This window comes from Panicum hallii, chromosome 7 (assembly GCF_002211085.1).
Source record: "Panicum hallii strain FIL2 chromosome 7, PHallii_v3.1, whole genome shotgun sequence".
Classification (NCBI taxonomy): Eukaryota; Viridiplantae; Streptophyta; class Magnoliopsida; order Poales; family Poaceae; genus Panicum; species Panicum hallii.
In genome coordinates this window covers 38,245,595-38,263,765 of record NC_038048.1, presented here as the reverse complement: position 1 = coordinate 38,263,765, position 18,171 = coordinate 38,245,595, and the positions used below count along the sequence as shown (strand labels likewise).

The window sequence follows — 18,171 nt, the reverse complement described above, 5'->3', positions numbered from 1 at the left end:
TAGGCTGCAGAACACTGACAGAACCAGCAACTCGCAACTCGGAATTCTGAATCGAAAAAGCATGTGAGGAAGATGAGGAGCAGAACGCAACGGCATATGCATATGCCACCCAACGGATGCTGTGCTTGTTAGTTATCGCAACGGAAGCAGTGCTACTTGGCTGATCGGCCAGTCTGAAGAACTCTGAATGCTTTGACACACTGACACTGAAGCTATGAGGGGAATTCAGCACTGACCCCAAGTTCATTAGGAAAGGAAGCCAATGTGAATCAACAAATAACACGTGAACCGCAGGAAAAGGAGAGTGGACTGTAACCTAAATCCAAACAAATTCAACTGAATTTAACTGCAGGGGGTGCTCCAACGCCAGTGCCTACAAGAATTCTGAACCTAAGAATATAAACAAAAGTTTATCACTTGGAATGAAAGTTAGGGTGTGTTCGTTTGGTACCAGAGGGGTCTAAAATATAGATGGATAAATTAGAGGTGTAAACATTTTAGAGTCTATTTAGAGGGGCGTTCGTTACCGGGGCGTCTAACGCGCGCACGCGGGGAGGAGCAGGGGCGCGGCGCGGCTTGCGGGAGGAGCAGGGGGCGGGGCGGCGGCGCGCGGGGGAGGAGCGGGCGGCGCCGGCTAGGAGCGCGAGGGCGAAGAGGAGCGGGAGGGCCGCGGGCGCAGGCGGCGGGGGAGGGGCCGCGGCGGGGGCGGCGCCGCGTCGGGGGGGGGGGAGCAGGGGCGGCGGCGGGGGAGGGGCCGCGTCGGGGGACGCGGGCAGGGGCGCCGCGGCGGAGGGGCGGAGCAGGGGCGCCGCGGCGGAGGGGCGGAGCAGGGGCGCGGGGGGCGCGGGCAGGGGCGCCGCGGGGGAGGCGGAGCAGGGGCGCCGCGGGGGAGGGGCCGCGGCGGGGGAGGGGCGGCGGCGGAGGCGGAGCAGGGGCGCCGCGGCGGAGGCGGAGCCGGGGCCGCGGCGGGGGAGGGGCGGAGGCGGAGGCGGAGCAGGGGCGCCGCGGCGGGAGGGCGGAGCAGGGGCGCCGCGGGGAGGGGCGGAGCAGGGGCGCCGCGGCGGGAGGGCGGAGCAGGGGCGCCGCGGGGGAGGGGCGGAGCAGGGGCGCCGCGGGGGAGGGGCCGCGGCGGGGGAGGCGGAGCAGGGGCGCCGCGGGGGGAGGAGCAGGCCGCGCTGGGAACCGTGACCGCCGGATTAGAGGAAAAATAGAGTGGCCGGTGCCTCTAAAAGAAACGGGGGCTCTAAAGTGAACAGTACAGCGAAATAGTGGGCCGTTCGGTACCCATCCTCTAAACTTTAGAGGATTCGGCCTTTAGATAGCGGTACCGAACACACCCTTAGGTACCAAGGTGTTTTGGTACCTAACTTTTAGCCTGACACACAATGGTCTTTCAGTACCAAGGTGTGCTGCTACTGCAAAAGAAATTGGAAAGACACATTTAAGATTAGAGAACCACAATGACAGCAGGAAATTGGTAACTTCTTCTGCAGAACGTCATATGGGGCAATCAGAGCCCATCCCCTACTGAAATTTGGGAATGTCTCACTGGCATGATGGGAATAGAATATCAGATTCAAGAGAATCGATTCGTCCATCTGGCAGCTTCTGGCTGGTAACTAACACACCATGGAATGCTGGAACCTAACGTTATCACCTAATTAGCCATTGCATAGATCAAGACAGAAGAGAAGTCATGAAACTGAACATGGACAAGGCACATTCCCCTACTGCTGCATGAGATTAATCAATTGGCACCATCAGTCGTATACTAGTCTTGGTGTACGATAACTGCGCAAGCACAGGTCCTGTTGCTATCATTCAACTAGAATGCAGGAGCAACCATATGAACAAAACAAAATGACATCAAAATAAGCAAAGCAGGTCAAGGTCCATTAATCCTATGTTCGACAACAAAATCTTCAGGTTTTGGGAACTTAAGCAAAGAATTACAGAGGATGTCAAGCACTACAGCAAGAGAAATCAACAATGCATTCTGCAGTTCTGACCAAATCCTACATTTCTCAGCATAAGATGCCTTTCTAAGCAGTATAAATCTCCCACTGTGGTAAAAAGTAATGGTGCAGATTATTAAAAGCGACTATCCAAGAATCTATCAGCTTTCGTCAGAACATTATAACGGATCCAAGAAGTAACAAATCGTCATTTCTTGACCACATTCAGATGATTAGTACATCACAGGTGAACGCAGCTCTGAACAAAATAACAGAAACCCAGGAAACTTCAATCCTTTCTTGACCAAATTCTTCAGATGTTTAGTTCATCAGAGGTGAACAAAAGACAGCTCTGAACAAAAGAACAGGAACGCAGCTAAGCTCGACCAGTTCCAAAGCAAAAGACCGAAACAACGAAGGAATCGTTCACGAACTAATCCAGACCATCAGACAAGACGCGCTACCCTACACCAGTTCCAGGAACGCAGAATAAGAAACGATGGAAGAATCCTCCAAGAACTGATCCAGACCGCCCGAAAAAACGCACCGTCCAATCCAAGCTCGATCATGCGTGTCTACTCCGACTGCGATGGCGTCCGTAGTGTATCCTCGAACCACAGCGACGGCGGCGGCGGCGGCGGCCTCTTCGGTGGCGCCGTTTCCAACGCCAACGGCAGCGGTAGCTGAGCCTCCAAATCCGTCGTCGACGGCGACCGAGGAGGCGCTGGTGGCGCGGATGTCGGCGGCGCCTTCCACGGCAGCACGGGGTAGGCGATCTTGCAGCAGACCGGGCAGCGCATGCGGTTCTCGCGGAGCCAGTCGTCGATGGTGTTCCCGCACTTGGCGCTCCTGCGGCAGTGGAACGCGTGGCCGCAGGAGAGCGTGCGGACCTCCTCCCGCCGATCCAGGCTGCGGCGGCACAGGGCGCAGTCGTAGGCCAGCGCCTGCTTCAGGGTCCTGACGCCGCCGAGCGCGCCGACGCGCATCCGCCACCAGCCCCTCGAGAACCGGCCCTCGCGGTACGCCTTGAGCGCCCACCAGCCGCTCGCGCCGGTAGCGAAGGCGGCGGAGGCGCCGCTCCCGACCGCGACGCCGATGAGCTTCGCGATGGTGGCCGCGTCGAAGGCGTCGTCGGCCATGGCGCCGCCTTCGCTCCCCTTCCTCCTCGCTTCCTGCGTCTCCTCCCCTCGCTCACCTCTCGCGCTCTGGCCTTCTTGCTCGCTCGCGTCGCTCTTGGATTGCGCTTGTTTGAGAGATGGCATTGCCGTGGTGGGTATTTGTAGACGAGGACGGCTGGCTGATGAGTTGGCTAGTCGGTTGGTTACCATGTGGGGCCCAGGTCTCGGTTCCCGATGACGGCCGCGCTGCCAACCGGACGCCAGAAGAAGCACAGGAAAATGAAATGCGTGACTGCGTGGGGGGAGGACGGGAGGGGATGCTGCGCGTAATTGCGTGGCGCTCAAGGCATCCTTGCCACGTATATGTCCCGGCGGTTAGATTTCACCGGACATGTTTTTTTGGGCGTGTGCGTGCGTGTGTGTGTGAGAGAGAGATAGAGAGAGAAGAGAGGGGGGGGGGGGGGGGGAGGGAGGGAGAGAGACCGTTTGCGGCCCAATCCGTCAGCCCAAAGCATCTATGCCGGCATGCCGCTATTCGTCGAACATCTCAACGGCACAAACGCCGAGGCAGAGTCGCCTCGAATCCGGGCAAGGAGGTTCCCGTCTCGCTCTGGCAGTCCGAGGAAGGAGATACAGAGAGCGCTCAGCCGCTCACCGAACCAACGCCGTCACCGACGATGGCCAACTTCTTTTCGGGTGCGGCGCGGGGATCGTCGAGTTGTGTGACCGGGGCAGTCACAGCTATCAGGGCGAGAGCCGGAGAGGTAAATAAGGATAGCGTCGAAGCGTAGCTGCGTAGGAGAAAGCGGAGGTGGTGGTAGACGAAGAGAGCACTGATACGGGGTCTCGATGGGGATTCGCTTGTTGCCTTGCGCGCCCCGTTTTGTTGAATAAACTAGAAACTGCAATCTGATTGCAAAAATGTTGCAAACCACGAAACGTCGACGAGCTACTCTGAACACTGAAATACTGAAGAAAGAAGCGATGAGGAGAAAGGGTAGAACTGTAGAAGAGCGCAAGTCGCCCAACGGAGGCAACATGCATGACACATTAGCATCAGAATCAATGACGGACTGCAGACTGCAGTATGAAGAACATGCAGACCCTACGGAATCTGAATGTTCTGTGCTGTAGACAATCTGATGCTGAAACCCACAGTTTCAGAAGAGAAGGGGTACATGGTCAGGGCTACTGATACTCGGACGGAACTGCAGAAAAAGAATGGCGGCAAATCAAACTGACAACGAAACTAACCGATTGAACAATTCTTGGGCGTACTCCAAGACCGATGCATATGAGTGCATCTAAGAACGAGTACAAATGCTTAATGGCGAGGTGTACTTCCAAGTAGCACATGCTTCACCGAAAGGGGCATTTTAGAGCAAACAGTTTTCAGATTAGAGAACCACAAAATTATGCAGATACTGAGTATCACAGACCATCTTTAGTTCAGAGCCAAACCAGATTTGCTCCTTAACTGAAATTTGACCTGTGACCCGTCGAGATGATGAGTACACTACAGATGGGTGAGGCCAAATACCATTGCTCAATTGGCCATGAAAAGTCATCAACTGAACATTGCGAAGATACAAGCTCCTGCTGTTTGTGCACATACAATCTTCAGCTATCATAACTGTAGCAAACAAGAACATCGTATATACTAATCTTCAGCTATTATAACAGAAGCAAATTCTTCTGTTTGTACAAAATAAACTGTAATAGTTTTTTTCATTGGATTTTTATGTTTTTTATTAGAAAAAATAGAACAATGACGGTTGGGGATTGAAAATAACATTCAGGGGTGAATTCAGATTTTCAGAAAGACCATCCCAAAAAGAAAGTAAGGAAGCAACTGGTGCAAGCACTATAGCCAGAAATTAGCAAACATTGTTGGGAAAAGTTTATAACAAAATGCTGCAATTCTCATCCCAAGATGTCCACTCAGCAGCATAATTTTTGGCATTGGGATAGAAAGAAAAGGGTTCAGACTGCCAAACCAATTAACCAACAATCTATTAGTAGCTTTCGTAAGTACATTAGAACTGGTCCAAGGACGAACAGATGACTGTTTCCTGGCCAAATTCAGATGCTTAGTTCATCAGAGGTGGCACAGCTCTGAACAAAAACACAGAAACAAGCTAATCTTGATCAATTTCAAGAAACCAAAAGACAGATACACCTAAGGAGTCCTTCAAGAACTGACCCAGACCATCATACAAGACGCACCACCTCGATCAGTTCAAAGAATGCAGAGACAGAAACGGCGAAAGAATCCTTCAAGAATCTCTTCAAGAACTGATCCAGACCGCCCCACAAGACACGCCAACACCGTCCCATCCAAGCTCGATCATGCGTGACTGCTACTGCGATGGCGACCATAGTGTATCCTGGAACCACAGCGACGAAACTGACGCCTCATCGTCCGGCGCCAACAGCTGCGGTATTTGAAGCTCCAAATCCGACGGCGGCGGAGCTGGCGCTGGCATTGGCGCCGATGTCGGCGGCGCCTTCCGCGGCAACACGGGGCAGGCGGTCTTGCAGCAGGCCGGGCAGCGCATGCGGTTCTCGCGGAGCCAGTCGTCGATGTTGTTCCGGCACCTGGCGCTCTTGCGGAAGTGGAACACGTGGTCGCAGGAGAGCGTGCGGACCTCCTCCCCCTGATCCAGGCTGTGGTGGCACAGGGCGCAGTCGTAGGCCGGTGCCTGCTCCAGGGTCGTGACGCCGCCGAGCCCAAGGACGCGCAGCCGCCGCCACCCCCTCGAGAACTTGCCTTCGAGGCAGGCCTTGATGGCCCAGCAGCTGGTCGCGCAGACGAAGACCGCAGCGGAGACGCCGCCTGCGACGGTGACGCCGATGACCATCCCGGCGCTGACGTTGTCGCCGGACATGATGCGTTCACTTCCCCTCCTCTTTCTTGCTTCTTGTCTCTCGCCCTTTCTTGCTCCGGCTTTCTTGTTCGCTCGGGTGCTCAAGGATTTGTGCGCGTTTGGAAGGTGGCATTGCCCCGGCGGGTATTTGTAGACGAAGGGAGTTGGCTGATTAGAGTTTGTTAGTTGGTTGGTTACCATGTGGTCCCCATGTCTCGTCTCCTGACGGCGGCCGCACATCGTCGGACGCCGGAAGAAGCACATGCACAGACAGCTGCGCCTGGTGAAATCCTTCAAGTTCCACTGCAAATATGCAATGTGAGGTCTGACCAACTGCAGTCTGAAGAATGCGCAGGGTGAAGAACACACCGACAGCAATACGGAATGAGCACAGGCTGAACCTCTGACCAACTGCAGTTTGAAGAATGCGCAGATCCTACCAACTCTGAATGTTACTCAGAGACGGGTCTTTTTTTTTTTGAAAATAAGAAGGTTTTCCACATGGCCAAGGCTACTGATACTTAGTACACTGGAATCACAGGAAAAGATAGCAGGGCCAAAATTTGAATGGACCGCGAGACTAGCCGATTGAATATTCCGGGGGTATTCCAAGATCAAGTCATATGACTGTATCTGATCTAGTAGTACAATTGTACAAATATGCAACAGCAAGCTGCAGTTTTTAGTCACACAAGCACAACATAATTTTTTTAGAAGCACATTGTGCTTAGGCATTAAACTAAAAGAAACTTTTCTGATTGGAGAACTAAAACTCAACAAGGAAATAATATGCAAGGACAGCCATGGTGTATGCACAATCACAATTCACAGAGCATGCAGATTTCAGAGTTCAGATACAAAAGCAGTGTTCGTTTTCTTGAAAGAACTCTGCAGTTTTTGAAAGCAGAGTTCGTCAACTGAAACTTGACCTTTGATCCGTCAACTGAAAATCTGAATTGACCTTTGATACGTCAACTGAAAATCTGAATTGACCTTTGATCCGTCAACTGAAAATCTGAAAAATGGTAAGGTGGTACAGCAAAACAGCTGAAATATCCTGAACAAATGAACAATTACAGTATATACTATACTAATCTTCAGCTACCATAACAGTATGATATTCTGATGTAATTAGCAGCGGACTAGCAGCTCTATTGTATTGACCTGGAATGGAAGAAAAATTATATTCCGAACAAGCAAAGCATAACACAACATTTTTTTCGAACAAATTTTAATCATATGTTCAGTTCAGCAACCAGAACTCTGCTTCTGTCAAGAAAAACGTTTACAGTTTCATACCAATCACCTAAACTCATCTTTTGACATCTCGATGTGCCCACTAACGAACAATGCAGTATCAGTTCAGAGTTCAGACATCGCAGCACGAAGAAATGGCACAAGATTACCAAAGCAATTAACCCAGAATCTATTACTATATTAGTTTTCGCAAGTTTACAAGAACTGATCCAAGAATTGACGATTCACCATTTCTCGGCTATATCCAGATGTTTTGTCCAAGAGGGGTGAACGCGGCTCTGAAGAAAAGAACAGGAACACAACTAAGGTCGACCAGAAGTTCCATGAAAGCAAAAAACTGAAACAACGAAGAATCATTCCATCAAAGCCCGATCACGTATGTCTACTGCGATGACGGCAGTAGTGGCTCCTTCAACCCCGACGACTACTGCGGTGGTGCTGTCTCCTCCAACCCTGACGACGACTCCGGCGGCGGTACCTTCTCCAGTCCCGACGACGACTGCAGCGGTGGCATCTCCCCCCAACCCTGACGATGGCTGCGGCTCCGAAGGCGCAGACGCTGACGGTGATCACGGTGCCGGCGGCGCCCTCCACGGCAGCACGGGATGAGGGATCCTGTCGCAGATCGGGCAGACCATCCTCGGCGCAACGAGGAACCATTTGTCGATGTTGCCCTGGTACTTCTCGCTGTCGCCGCAGTGGAACACTTGGTTGCACGAGAGAGTGCGGACCTTCTCGCCGGCCTCCATGGTGCCCCGGCACATGCCGCAGAGGTCGCTCAGGTTCCGCTCCAGAGTCGTGACGCCGCCGAGCGTCGAGACACGCAGCCCTCTCGGCAAGCTCCTGTAGCCCACGACCAGCATGTCGGAGACCATGGAGACCCACAGGGCCACGCTGACGACGACGTAGAAGACGTAGATCACGACGACGACGACGATGGCCACCACAATGCACAGGCCGGCGAACATTGGTCCCCCGCTCCCCATGGTTCTTGCCTCTTCTCCTTTCGCTCTGGCTTTCCTGCTCGCTCTCGCACGTCGTTCTTGGATTGTGCGGTGCTCGTCTAAAAGGTTGGCCATACATCGTCGCCGTGACTACTTGTAGACGAAGAGGGCGCCGATTAGTCGGTTAGTCAGTTCATTACCACGTGGGCCCCGCATCTCCTCCCCGTTCCCAAGGCGGCAGCCGGTACTGCGAGAGCAGCTGTCAATCTGATGTGATTTTGTAGATTCTGTTGTATCAGCGTATTCACCTCCATTTGAAAATGGAAAATATATTTTTTTAGACTTGTTTTGAACTGCGTTTCTTTAAACTTGATTTAGAAGCGTGGAAGTCCAGAACTAAAAAATCGGTGAGAACACTACTTAAATGAGAGACTGACTTTATGCAAGATGCGTACGCTTTTGTTCTTGAAGCCAAATCATGTCTTCCGCCTATAGGGTCATTTAAAAAAAACGAAAAACTTTCGCCTAGGCTTATTGTGAATGATGTATTTTTTTACGAGGATATTTTCTATCGAATTCTCCAAGATAAAGATATACTCACTTCTCCAGTGTATTCTTGAAATATTTTGAAGAATCTAAGTATTCTCCAACATGTAGGATAGCTAGTATAATTTCTAATTGCGTCAATAGGGCTAGTGCAAAATAAAGAAACATTAAATGCTAAACACGAGCAAACCACATACTTGTGCCTGTATTTTGGTGATTAGAAAAAGCTTACAGCCTGGGGGGATGGCAGTATCACTGAAATCAAGCATGACTTCAGTTTTCCCACAGCTTTGTTCCTATACATAGTATTTGAACACGGTGGCATATCGCCTTATCGGTCTCTCCCTTCAAAAGGCGTAACTCCTATTTTCTTAGGCCATAACATGTAAATACAAATGCCAGAGTAGTTCAGAAAACAAATAGCGTAAGAGAGGGCGACAGAACATGAATGTGCTTCAGAAGTCATTTGTCATTTATCTTGCTTCAGGTCTTCAATGGAAGTTGCCGTTTTTCAACAGCATGACGTTAATGCCTCAGTCACATATAGGTTGACATAAAGCCTGAGAAAACAAGATTGCTCAACATTACAGGTTCAACTTTTTATCTTTCAGCTGAAACCAAGTCAACACACGGTCTTAGCTCCATTTTTTTTTAACGAAACTGGCAGAGAGTGTGCCAACTTTCATTGCATTATTTGCATACGGAAGGCAAGCTTAAGCCAGAGGCCGTGGGAAGCATAACCTTAGCCCTCAGCTCCTCTCCTGTTCAGGTGCTAGCATCGACAATGAAGAACTACTGAATCTTCAGAGTTGTAACATTCTTCATTTGCTCAGTTGTAACAATGTTCAGGTCCCTGTCACTCTTAAGTTTATTCCACATTGCTCAGCCGAAGAGGATTCTTTATTTGTGCTTAAGTTTCTTCCATCTGCTCCGACTGCAAGTACAGATCCTTGCAAATTGACCTCCATTTTATCATACTGTCAGTACTTTTGAGCTGCCGGAATACACTCTTCAATGTCAATGGCCGGCAAGATCTGCGCATCCTGGGAGAAAATCAGCAGGCCGCTACTCCACCGCGCCGGCTCATCATCTGGTACAATCTCCGCCTCCTCCGACAGTTGCCTCCGATGTGATCTCCACGATGTCCATTCGCGTCGCGGCGGTGGTATGAAGAGGGGCCGTCCGGCGGAAATCTAGATTAGGGGATGGTCGGAGGAGAGGAGGAACGGGAGTACATTTGGGAGGACGAGGCGGCCGTCGCCATCACCGCCGCCGGACTGGAACGGGACGCCATGAGCAACGAGGGAGATGATTAAGGCATGAGTAAACGAGGGGCTAATTTGAAAATATTCTGAACCGAAATAGGGGTCATTTTGCAAATATTCCGATCGCGATCAATAGTCGCGATCCATTTTAGGGGGTAATATGTAAATTTATGGACCGAAACTAAAAATAACTATATATTTTAGGAATCTTTTTGTAAAATTGTCATTGACCGAAGTCAGCCCTCTGTCGCGACCTTCTCCCCCATTTGCCGCGGCGGCGGGCCGGAGAGCTCTCACGCCGGCCGCAGGTCCCCGACGTGCGGCCTCCGCCACCCATCTTATATCCCCACCAGATCAGTGGCAGACTTCTTCTCGGCAACTGCAAAGCACCATGCCGACCGGCTGCCTCTGCTGGACCTCGACGTTCAGCGGCTCTCAGCTCCGCGGTGCGCCCCTCAAACTCGAGGTCCGCCCCGAGCTTCATGGCGCGTACCTTGCTGCGAAGTGCGGACGAAACGCATGCGCGCGCGGCAGAGACCCACGAAGAGGCTGGATCCTTGCCCTCTCGGGCGGAGGCAAAGGCTGATGGCCTGCACAAAACCTGACGCCGTTCTGCACACTTGGTGAGCTCTCGCCCAGGTCGTCGACCCTCGGCGTCCGAGACTGCAGACGGGCAGACGGCCATGAAATTGCTGACGGCTGACCGCTGACGAACGAGCTCTTCAGCGCAAAACAAATTGCTAGTGTACCATGGGCGGGCCCATGGCAGCGATGAGGATGGGGCGGGCTGCTCTGTTCTGCCTTTGAATCAGGATAAAACGGATCGCCTTTTGTGGGTTTGCATGCCACTTTTATTGATGCCTGGATCCTGGTGTAGCTTCCTAAAACTGCAGCACGCGAGTACTTTCTCCAAAACTGAACTGGAGCAAAAGAATTGGGCAGTTTGGCTTGCAAGATCTTTGGCTGGTCTGCAGGACGGCGTGCAACTGCCAGTTTCAACAGCTCTGAACACTGAATACTGGAATACAGAATACTGAATGCGAAGCGCGAGTTGGCAAGCGTTGCATCTCAGCATCACACGAACATAACTTCAAAACATCCTGAAGAACAGAGATCCAATGAAGTATGACCAAGAACTTTAGCGGAACTCCCAACTCTATCAATCTACTTTACAACAAAACCAGGATACAGTCTGACAGAACACACTGAGGGTGTTGCAAGATCTTTGCAGGTGAATGCGTCTGAGATGAACAGTAGATCTGAAGAAACAAAGGGCTGCTAAGTAACACGATCTGATATAAATGACATTTTCAGTAGCAAATTGTGCTGACTGTACACAAGAAACTGGAATGGTGCTTAATGGCAACTGGGAATCTCATAGGAAATAATATTCAAGGACAGACTTCGCACTGTCATAAGATTTTCAGAACGACTAGTCATATCATCAACATCCAAATCTATGGGGTTTCGGCAGTTGGCACACAACAAAAGAACAAGTGAACAACCAGAGAAGTAACTGATGTCAAGCACTATTGCAAGAAATAGTAAGCATTGCTCAGAACAGTTTATACCAAACTGTGTCAATTCTCATCCTAATTCCTAATTAAGATGCTCACTGAGAAGGATAAATTTTCACATGGAGGCACAGAGAAATGCTTCAGACTACCAAATCAATGAACATGAATCCATTATCTTTCGTTATAACACTGAAACTGATCCAAGAACGATCAGATCATAGTTTCTTGGCCAGATTCAGATCTTTTAGTTCATCAGAGATAAACATAGCTGTGAATAAAACACATAAAACCAGCTAATCTCGATTAGTCAAGTAATCACAGATACAGCGATGGAAGTCAGGAACTGACCCAAACCATTAGACAACATGCACCGTCCTCGATCACTTCTAAGAACGCAGAAACAGAAATGACGAAAGAATCCTTTTAGAACTGATCCTGACCATCAGACAAAACGCACCAACCCCGACCAATTCCATGTATGCAGAAACAAGAAAACCAAAGAATCCTTCAAGAACCTCTCCAAGAACTGATCCAGACCGCCCGACGAGACGCGCCAACACCGTTCCATCCAAGCTCGATCAAGCATGTCTACTGCGACGGCGGCAGAAGTGGCTCCTCCAACAATGGCAGTGGTGGATCCTCCAAATCCGGCGACGGCTGCGGCGGTGCTGTGTCCTCCAAGCCCGACGACGAGTCTGTCTGTTCCTGGTCCGCCGGCGACGCTGGCGGTGGCGCCTTCCACGGCAGCACAGGACGAGGGGTCTGGCGGCAGACCGGGCAGAACATCGCCGGCTGAGTGCGAAGCCACTTGTCGATGCCTTCGTTGCACTTGTCGCTCTCGCCGCGGTGGAACACATGGTTGCACGAGAGCGTGCGAACCACCTCGAGGGCGTCCATGCTCTCCTGGCAGATGGCGCAGTTGTAGCTCAGCTTCCGCTCCAGGGTGGTGACGCCGCCGAGCGCCGTGACGCGCAGCCTCCGCCACCCTGTCCTCAAGCTGTCGCGGTAGGCGTACGTGGCGCAGATGCTCCCGGCGATGATGAGGGGAGCGGAGATGCCCACGACCAGGGTGACGACGGCCGTCCCGGGGCTCATGTCGTCGGCCATGGTGGCTGCGCCCCCCTGGCTCTTTCTTGCTTCTTGCCTCTTCTCCTGTCGCTCTCTCTTGATGCTCTGCCTTTCCTGCTCGCGCTCTCGCGTCGCTCTTGGATGGTGCGTGTTGGGATGGCTGGGCATTGGTGCGGTGGCTATTTGTAGTCGAAGACGAAGGGGGACGGCTGATTTGTTCGTTGGTCGGTTAGTTACCATGTGGGCCCCGGGGCTCGAGTCCCCATGGCGACCGTACGGGAACGGTTGGAATGGAAGGGCGGAGAGGGGAATGGAGAGTGGTTCTTGCAAGAACTCCGCCGTTGCTACTCACTCGATCGGCACATGAGCTACGCGTAGTGTTCTTGAGAGGAGAATAGTCCTGCACATGAATTACGCGTAGTGATCATTTCTTCGAACAGCTCGCGGGCAGAAACGCAAACACCCAAACGCAACTCCGGCACCCCGCGAGTGGGCTTTGGTTTACGGCAGCGAGTGGTTCTTGCGAGAACGCGGCCGCTGGTGACTCGATCGGCCAGAGCATGGCGACTAGTGCTGCACATGAATTGGTCTTGCATAGTGACCATTTTCTCCTCTGTATCATCTGTCTTTAGATTAAAATGGAGCACATCATTTTCAGTTTTCGTAGCCAATATTTTCAGTTTTCGCAGTTCGCCTGGTAGTTTTGCTGCAGCTACTGCAAGCAAGAAGACTGAAGACTGAACGCAGGTCGACGAACACACAGTCCGTACACTACAAGCAACTCCGAAGACTGAAGCGGGGAATAGATTCATAGTCTTTGATACCTCTAGCTATATCTCAAGGTCGATTCAGCCTGACGAACTCTCAAAGTCTGAATCGCTTTGACATTCAAATCCTACGAACAACTGACAGAAGCAAGAAACATCGTCACTGATCTCTGAAAAAGGAGTGGCACTGACAACTGAATTTCTAACGAAACGAACCGTTAGTGAAGAAACAAATCGATGAAACATATTGTCAGTTCATCAATTGACGGAAAATTAGTGAAGGGCAGCCATAGCGCACTCCTAAGAAACATATGCATGACGGAGGAGCTTTTCAGTAGCAAATTGTGCATCACAAGGAGATTCCAGAGTTTAGAGTTAGAAGCAAAATCAGAGGTCAAATCCTGATGAAGTTTTATTAATATCCCAAATTGATGGGGAGAAACACAAACGGAAGCTGAATTTTAACACCATTGCCCGATTTAGTCATTGCATATAGCAGATGAGTCGTGGATTAAGCAGCATGATAATAACAATGAGCTATCATAAATTCATGATGATAGTAATGTAAACAGTAGCTGTTTTACGCATCATTCAACTTTGCTTCTTTTTTGCTACATTAATATATAATAACCAGTAGAGGATTTACCACTACCGTTTCATAAAAAAAACAGAACGACTAGTCGTATGTTTAACAGCCAAATCTACAGAACTTTCGCACTGAAGAAAACTACGAACAGAAGCAAGTAATGCCCCATGCCATGAACTACAGCAATAAGTTACTAGCAAACATTTCGGTGAACAGTTTATACCAAAATCCTGCATTATCATCCAAGATGCACACTCAGCAGTTCCAATTTTCAGAGTGGGGCATAAAGAAATGGCACAGACTACCAAATCAATCAATAAGAATATGTAAGCTTTCTTCAGAACAGATTGGAACTGATCCAAGAACGAACCGATCACCGTTTCTTGGCCACATACAGGTGTCTAGTTCATCAGAGGTGAGCACATTTCTGAACAAAGCTAAGCACAATCAGCTCCAAAAGAAAAGAAGGCAAAAGACAGGTACAACGAAGGATTCCCTCAAGAACTGATCCAAACCATCAGACCCTAGAATGCAGAAACAAACACGACGAAAGAGTTCTTCAAGAACCTCTCCAAGCTCAATCATGCGTGTCTACTGCGATGGCGTCCGTAGTGTATCCTCGAAGCACTACAGCAAGAAAAATCAACAATGCATTCTACAGTTCTGACAAATCCTAAATTTCTCAGCATAAGATGCCTTCTAAGCAGTATAAATCTCTCATTCCGGTAAAAAGTAATGGTGCAGATTATTAAAAGCGACTATCCAAGAATCTATTAGCTTTCGTCAGAACATTATAACGGATCCAAGAACTAACAAATCGTCATTTTTTGACCACATCCAGATGATTCGTACATCACAGGTGAACGCAGCTCTGAACAAAATAACAGAAACCCAGGAACTTCGATCCTTTCTTGACCAAATTCTTCAGATGTTTAGTTCATCAGAGGTGAACAAAAGACAGCTCTGAACAAAAGAACAGGAACGCAGCTAAGCTCGACCAGTTCCAAAGCAAAAGACCGAAACAACGAAGGAATCGTTCACGAACTAATCCAGACCATCAGACAAGACGCACTACCCTACACCAGTTCCAGGAACGCAGAATAAGAAACGATGGAAGAATCCTCCATGAACTGATCCAGACCGCCCGAAAAAACGCACCGTCCAATCCAAGCTCGATCATGCGTGTCTACTCCGACTGCGATGGCGTCCGTAGTGTATCCTCGAACCACAGCGACGGCGGCGGCGGCGGCGGCCTCTTCGGTGGCGCCGTTTCCAACGCCAACGGCAGCGGTAGCTGAGCCTCCAAATCCGTCGTCGACGGCGACCGAGGAGGCGCTGGTGGCGCGGATGTCGGCGGCGCCTTCCACGGCAGCACGGGGTAGGCGATCTTGCAGCAGACCGGGCAGCGCATGCGGTTCTCGCGGAGCCAGTCGTCGATGGTGTTCCCGCACTTGGCGCTCCTGCGGCAGTGGAACGCGTGGCCGCAGGAGAGCGTGCGGACCTCCTCCCGCCGATCCAGGCTGCGGCGGCACAGGGCGCAGTCGTAGGCCAGCGCCTGCTTCAGGGTCCTGACGCCGCCGAGCGCGCCGACGCGCATCCGCCACCAGCCCCTCGAGAACCGGCCCTCGCGGTACGCCTTGAGCGCCCACCAGCCGCTCGCGCCGGTAGCGAAGGCGGCGGAGGCGCCGCTCCCGACCGCGACGCCGATGAGCTTCGCGATGGTGGCCGCGTCGAAGGCGTCGTCGGCCATGGCGCCGCCTTCGCTCCCCTTCCTCCTCGCTTCCTGCGTCTCCTCCCCTCGCTCACCTCTCGCGCTCTGGCCTTCTTGCTCGCTCGCGTCGCTCTTGGATTGCGCTTGTTTGAGAGATGGCATTGCCGTGGTGGGTATTTGTAGACGAGGACGGCTGGCTGATGAGTTGGCTAGTCGGTTGGTTACCATGTGGGGCCCAGGTCTCGGTTCCCGACGACGGCCGGAAGAATCACAAGCCCAGACTAAAGATGCGCCATTCTGATTTCTGAACGCTGCATACTGAAGATAGAGGTGATGAGGACAGTTCATTGAACGGAGGCACCAAGCAGCAAGCATGACACATTGACACCAGCATGGGATTAATTTCGCGAAATTTGTGGAAAGCACTGACCAACTGCAGTCTGAAGAATGCACAGATCCTACGAACTCTGAATGTTCCTTTTCAAAAGAAAAAAAAGGAAAAAAATAACTCTGAATGTTACTCAGAGAAGGTGCTGCTTTTGACATGGCCAGGCCTACTGATACTTGCACTGGAATCAGAAAGAAGAGCAACACCAAAATTTGAACTGACCACGAGATCATTCTGGGGGTATTCCAAGATCCATTTAGATGACCTTATCTTATCTAAGTTCAATTATGCAATATGCAACAGCAAGCTGCAGATTTAAGTAACAAAGATCTGTTAAAAGAGAACTACAATTTCAACAAAGAAACAGTTAAAAGTATTTGTTAGCTAATATAACAGTCTGATACTCTGATGCATTCAGTAGCAGGCTAGCAGCTGTGCTGTATTGACCAGGAATGCAGGAAAAATATATTCCAAACAAGCAAAGCATAGCAAAAGATTTTTTCCGAACAAATTTTAATCATACGTTCATTTCAGAAGCCAAATCTACGGTAAAGAATTACCATACGAAGCGATTGGTGTCAGGAAATATTGCATGAAAAATGCAAGATTTCTGGGAACAGTTTCTTACCAAAACCCTGCATTTGTCATCACAAGATGCCCACTGGCACTACGCAGTATCAGTACAGAGTTCAGACATTGCGGAACAAAAAATGGAACAGAGATTACCAAAGCAATAAACAAGAATCTACAGAACTCTTTCACTCAAGAAAACTTTGAACAGAAGCAAGTGATGCCATCTACTACTGAAACAGGTTAGCAAACATTGCAGCGAACAGTTATACCAAATCCTGCATTTTAATCCGAGATGCCCAATCAGCAGTTTCAATTCCAGATTGAGGCACAAGGAAATGTTACTGACAACCAAATCAATCAACAAGAATCTATTAGCCTTCGTCAGAACAATGTAACTGATCCAAGAACGAACATATCACCGTTTCTTGGCCAAATACAGATGTTTAGTTCATCAGAGGTGAACTGTGATCACAGCTCTGAACAATAGACAAACCCAGGCTAAGCTTAATCAGTTCCAAGAAAGCAAAAGACAAACAACTAAGGAAGCCTTCAAGAACTGATCCAGACCATCAGACAAGAGGCACTACCCTTCGATCCGTTCCAAGAATGCAGAAACAAAAACGACGAAAGAATCCTTCAAGAACTGATCCAGACCGCTCGACAAGACGCTATTACACCCAGCACCGTTCCATCCAAGCCCGATCATGCGTGTCTACGGCGATGACTGTGGCCGTGACTCCTCCCACACCGGCGACGACAGCGGTGGCTCCTCCCCCGACGCCATCGTCGAAAGCGGCAGTGGCTGCTCCTCCGACCCCGAAGACGAAGCTGATGGTGATGACGCCTGCCGCATTAGCGGATCCTCCAAATCCGACGCCGACGGCGCCGATGCCGGCGGCGCCTTCCACGGCAGCACGGGGAGAGCGACCTTGCAGCAGACCGGGCAGGCCACGCGGTTCTCGCGGAGCCAGTCGTCGATGACGTGCTTGCACTTGTCGCTCTTGCAGCGGTGGAACACATGGTCGCAGGAGAGCGTGCGGACCTCCTCGCGGGCGTCGAAGCTCCCGCTGCACATGGCGCAGCTGTAGCCCAGCGCCTCCTCCAGGGTCGTGACGCCGCCGAGCGCCCAGACGCGCAGCCGCCGCCACCCCCTCGCGAGGCGGCCCGTGCGGTAGGCCCTGTAGCCCACGACGATGATCACGGGGGAGGAGACGCCGAGCAGGACGGCGAAGGCCCTCCCGAGGCTGAGGTCGTCGGACGCCATGCCGCCTTCGCTTCCCTGCCCCTTTCTCATGCTTCTTGCTGCCTGCTCTGGCTTTCTTGCTCTCTCTCTAGCGTGGCTCTTGGATTGTGGTGTGCGCGATTGGAGGCCTGGGCATTGGCGCGGTGGATATTTGTAGACGGGGGGGAGGGGGTGGCTTCCGACTTCCGAGTTTGTTGCTCGGCGGTTACCCGGTGGGCCCTGCGTCTCGATTCCCGACGACGGCCGGGCATCGAACGCCGGAAGCGCTGCAGAGGGGAGGGGGATGGAAGGGAGTGCAGGCGGCGATCTGGCAGCGGACGCTGCAGGTGGCTATCAATGAAATCGAACGCCCATTGGATTTCACCG

The 18,171-nt window shown here is 51.3% G+C and overlaps 4 protein-coding genes across 4 annotated transcripts; all 4 read right to left on the bottom strand.

Moving 5' to 3' along the window:
- Positions 1-2,131: 2,131 nt before the first annotated feature.
- Positions 2,132-3,165, bottom strand: LOC112898802. Its single transcript, XM_025967099.1, has one exon. It carries the CDS (start codon positions 3,092-3,094, stop codon positions 2,531-2,533), a length of 564 nt encoding a protein of 187 aa, XP_025822884.1. The 5' UTR covers positions 3,095-3,165; the 3' UTR covers positions 2,132-2,530.
- Positions 3,166-5,433: 2,268 nt separating this feature from the next.
- Positions 5,434-5,961, bottom strand: LOC112900756. The gene has a single exon (XM_025969563.1). It carries the CDS (start codon positions 5,959-5,961, stop codon positions 5,434-5,436), a length of 528 nt encoding a protein of 175 aa, XP_025825348.1.
- Positions 5,962-14,802: 8,841 nt separating this feature from the next.
- On the bottom strand, positions 14,803-15,711 carry LOC112898767. Its single transcript, XM_025967053.1, has one exon. The coding sequence runs from the start codon at positions 15,638-15,640 to the stop codon at positions 15,077-15,079; it is 564 nt and encodes a 187-aa protein (XP_025822838.1). The 5' UTR covers positions 15,641-15,711; the 3' UTR covers positions 14,803-15,076.
- Positions 15,712-17,060: 1,349 nt separating this feature from the next.
- Positions 17,061-18,048, bottom strand: LOC112901577 (E3 ubiquitin-protein ligase RNF149-like). Its single transcript, XM_025970519.1, has one exon. It carries the CDS (start codon positions 17,854-17,856, stop codon positions 17,275-17,277), a length of 582 nt encoding a protein of 193 aa, XP_025826304.1. The 5' UTR covers positions 17,857-18,048; the 3' UTR covers positions 17,061-17,274.
- Positions 18,049-18,171: the final 123 nt, after the last annotated feature.

Bases quoted from the DNA above. Each gene is read 5' to 3' on its own strand.
- LOC112898802 (XM_025967099.1), bottom strand. From the start codon at position 3,094: ATGGCCGACGACGCCTTCGACGCGGCCACCATCGCGAAGCTCATCGGC.
- LOC112900756 (XM_025969563.1), bottom strand. From the start codon at position 5,961: ATGTCCGGCGACAACGTCAGCGCCGGGATGGTCATCGGCGTCACCGTC.
- LOC112898767 (XM_025967053.1), bottom strand. From the start codon at position 15,640: ATGGCCGACGACGCCTTCGACGCGGCCACCATCGCGAAGCTCATCGGC.
- LOC112901577 (XM_025970519.1), bottom strand. From the start codon at position 17,856: ATGAGAAAGGGGCAGGGAAGCGAAGGCGGCATGGCGTCCGACGACCTC.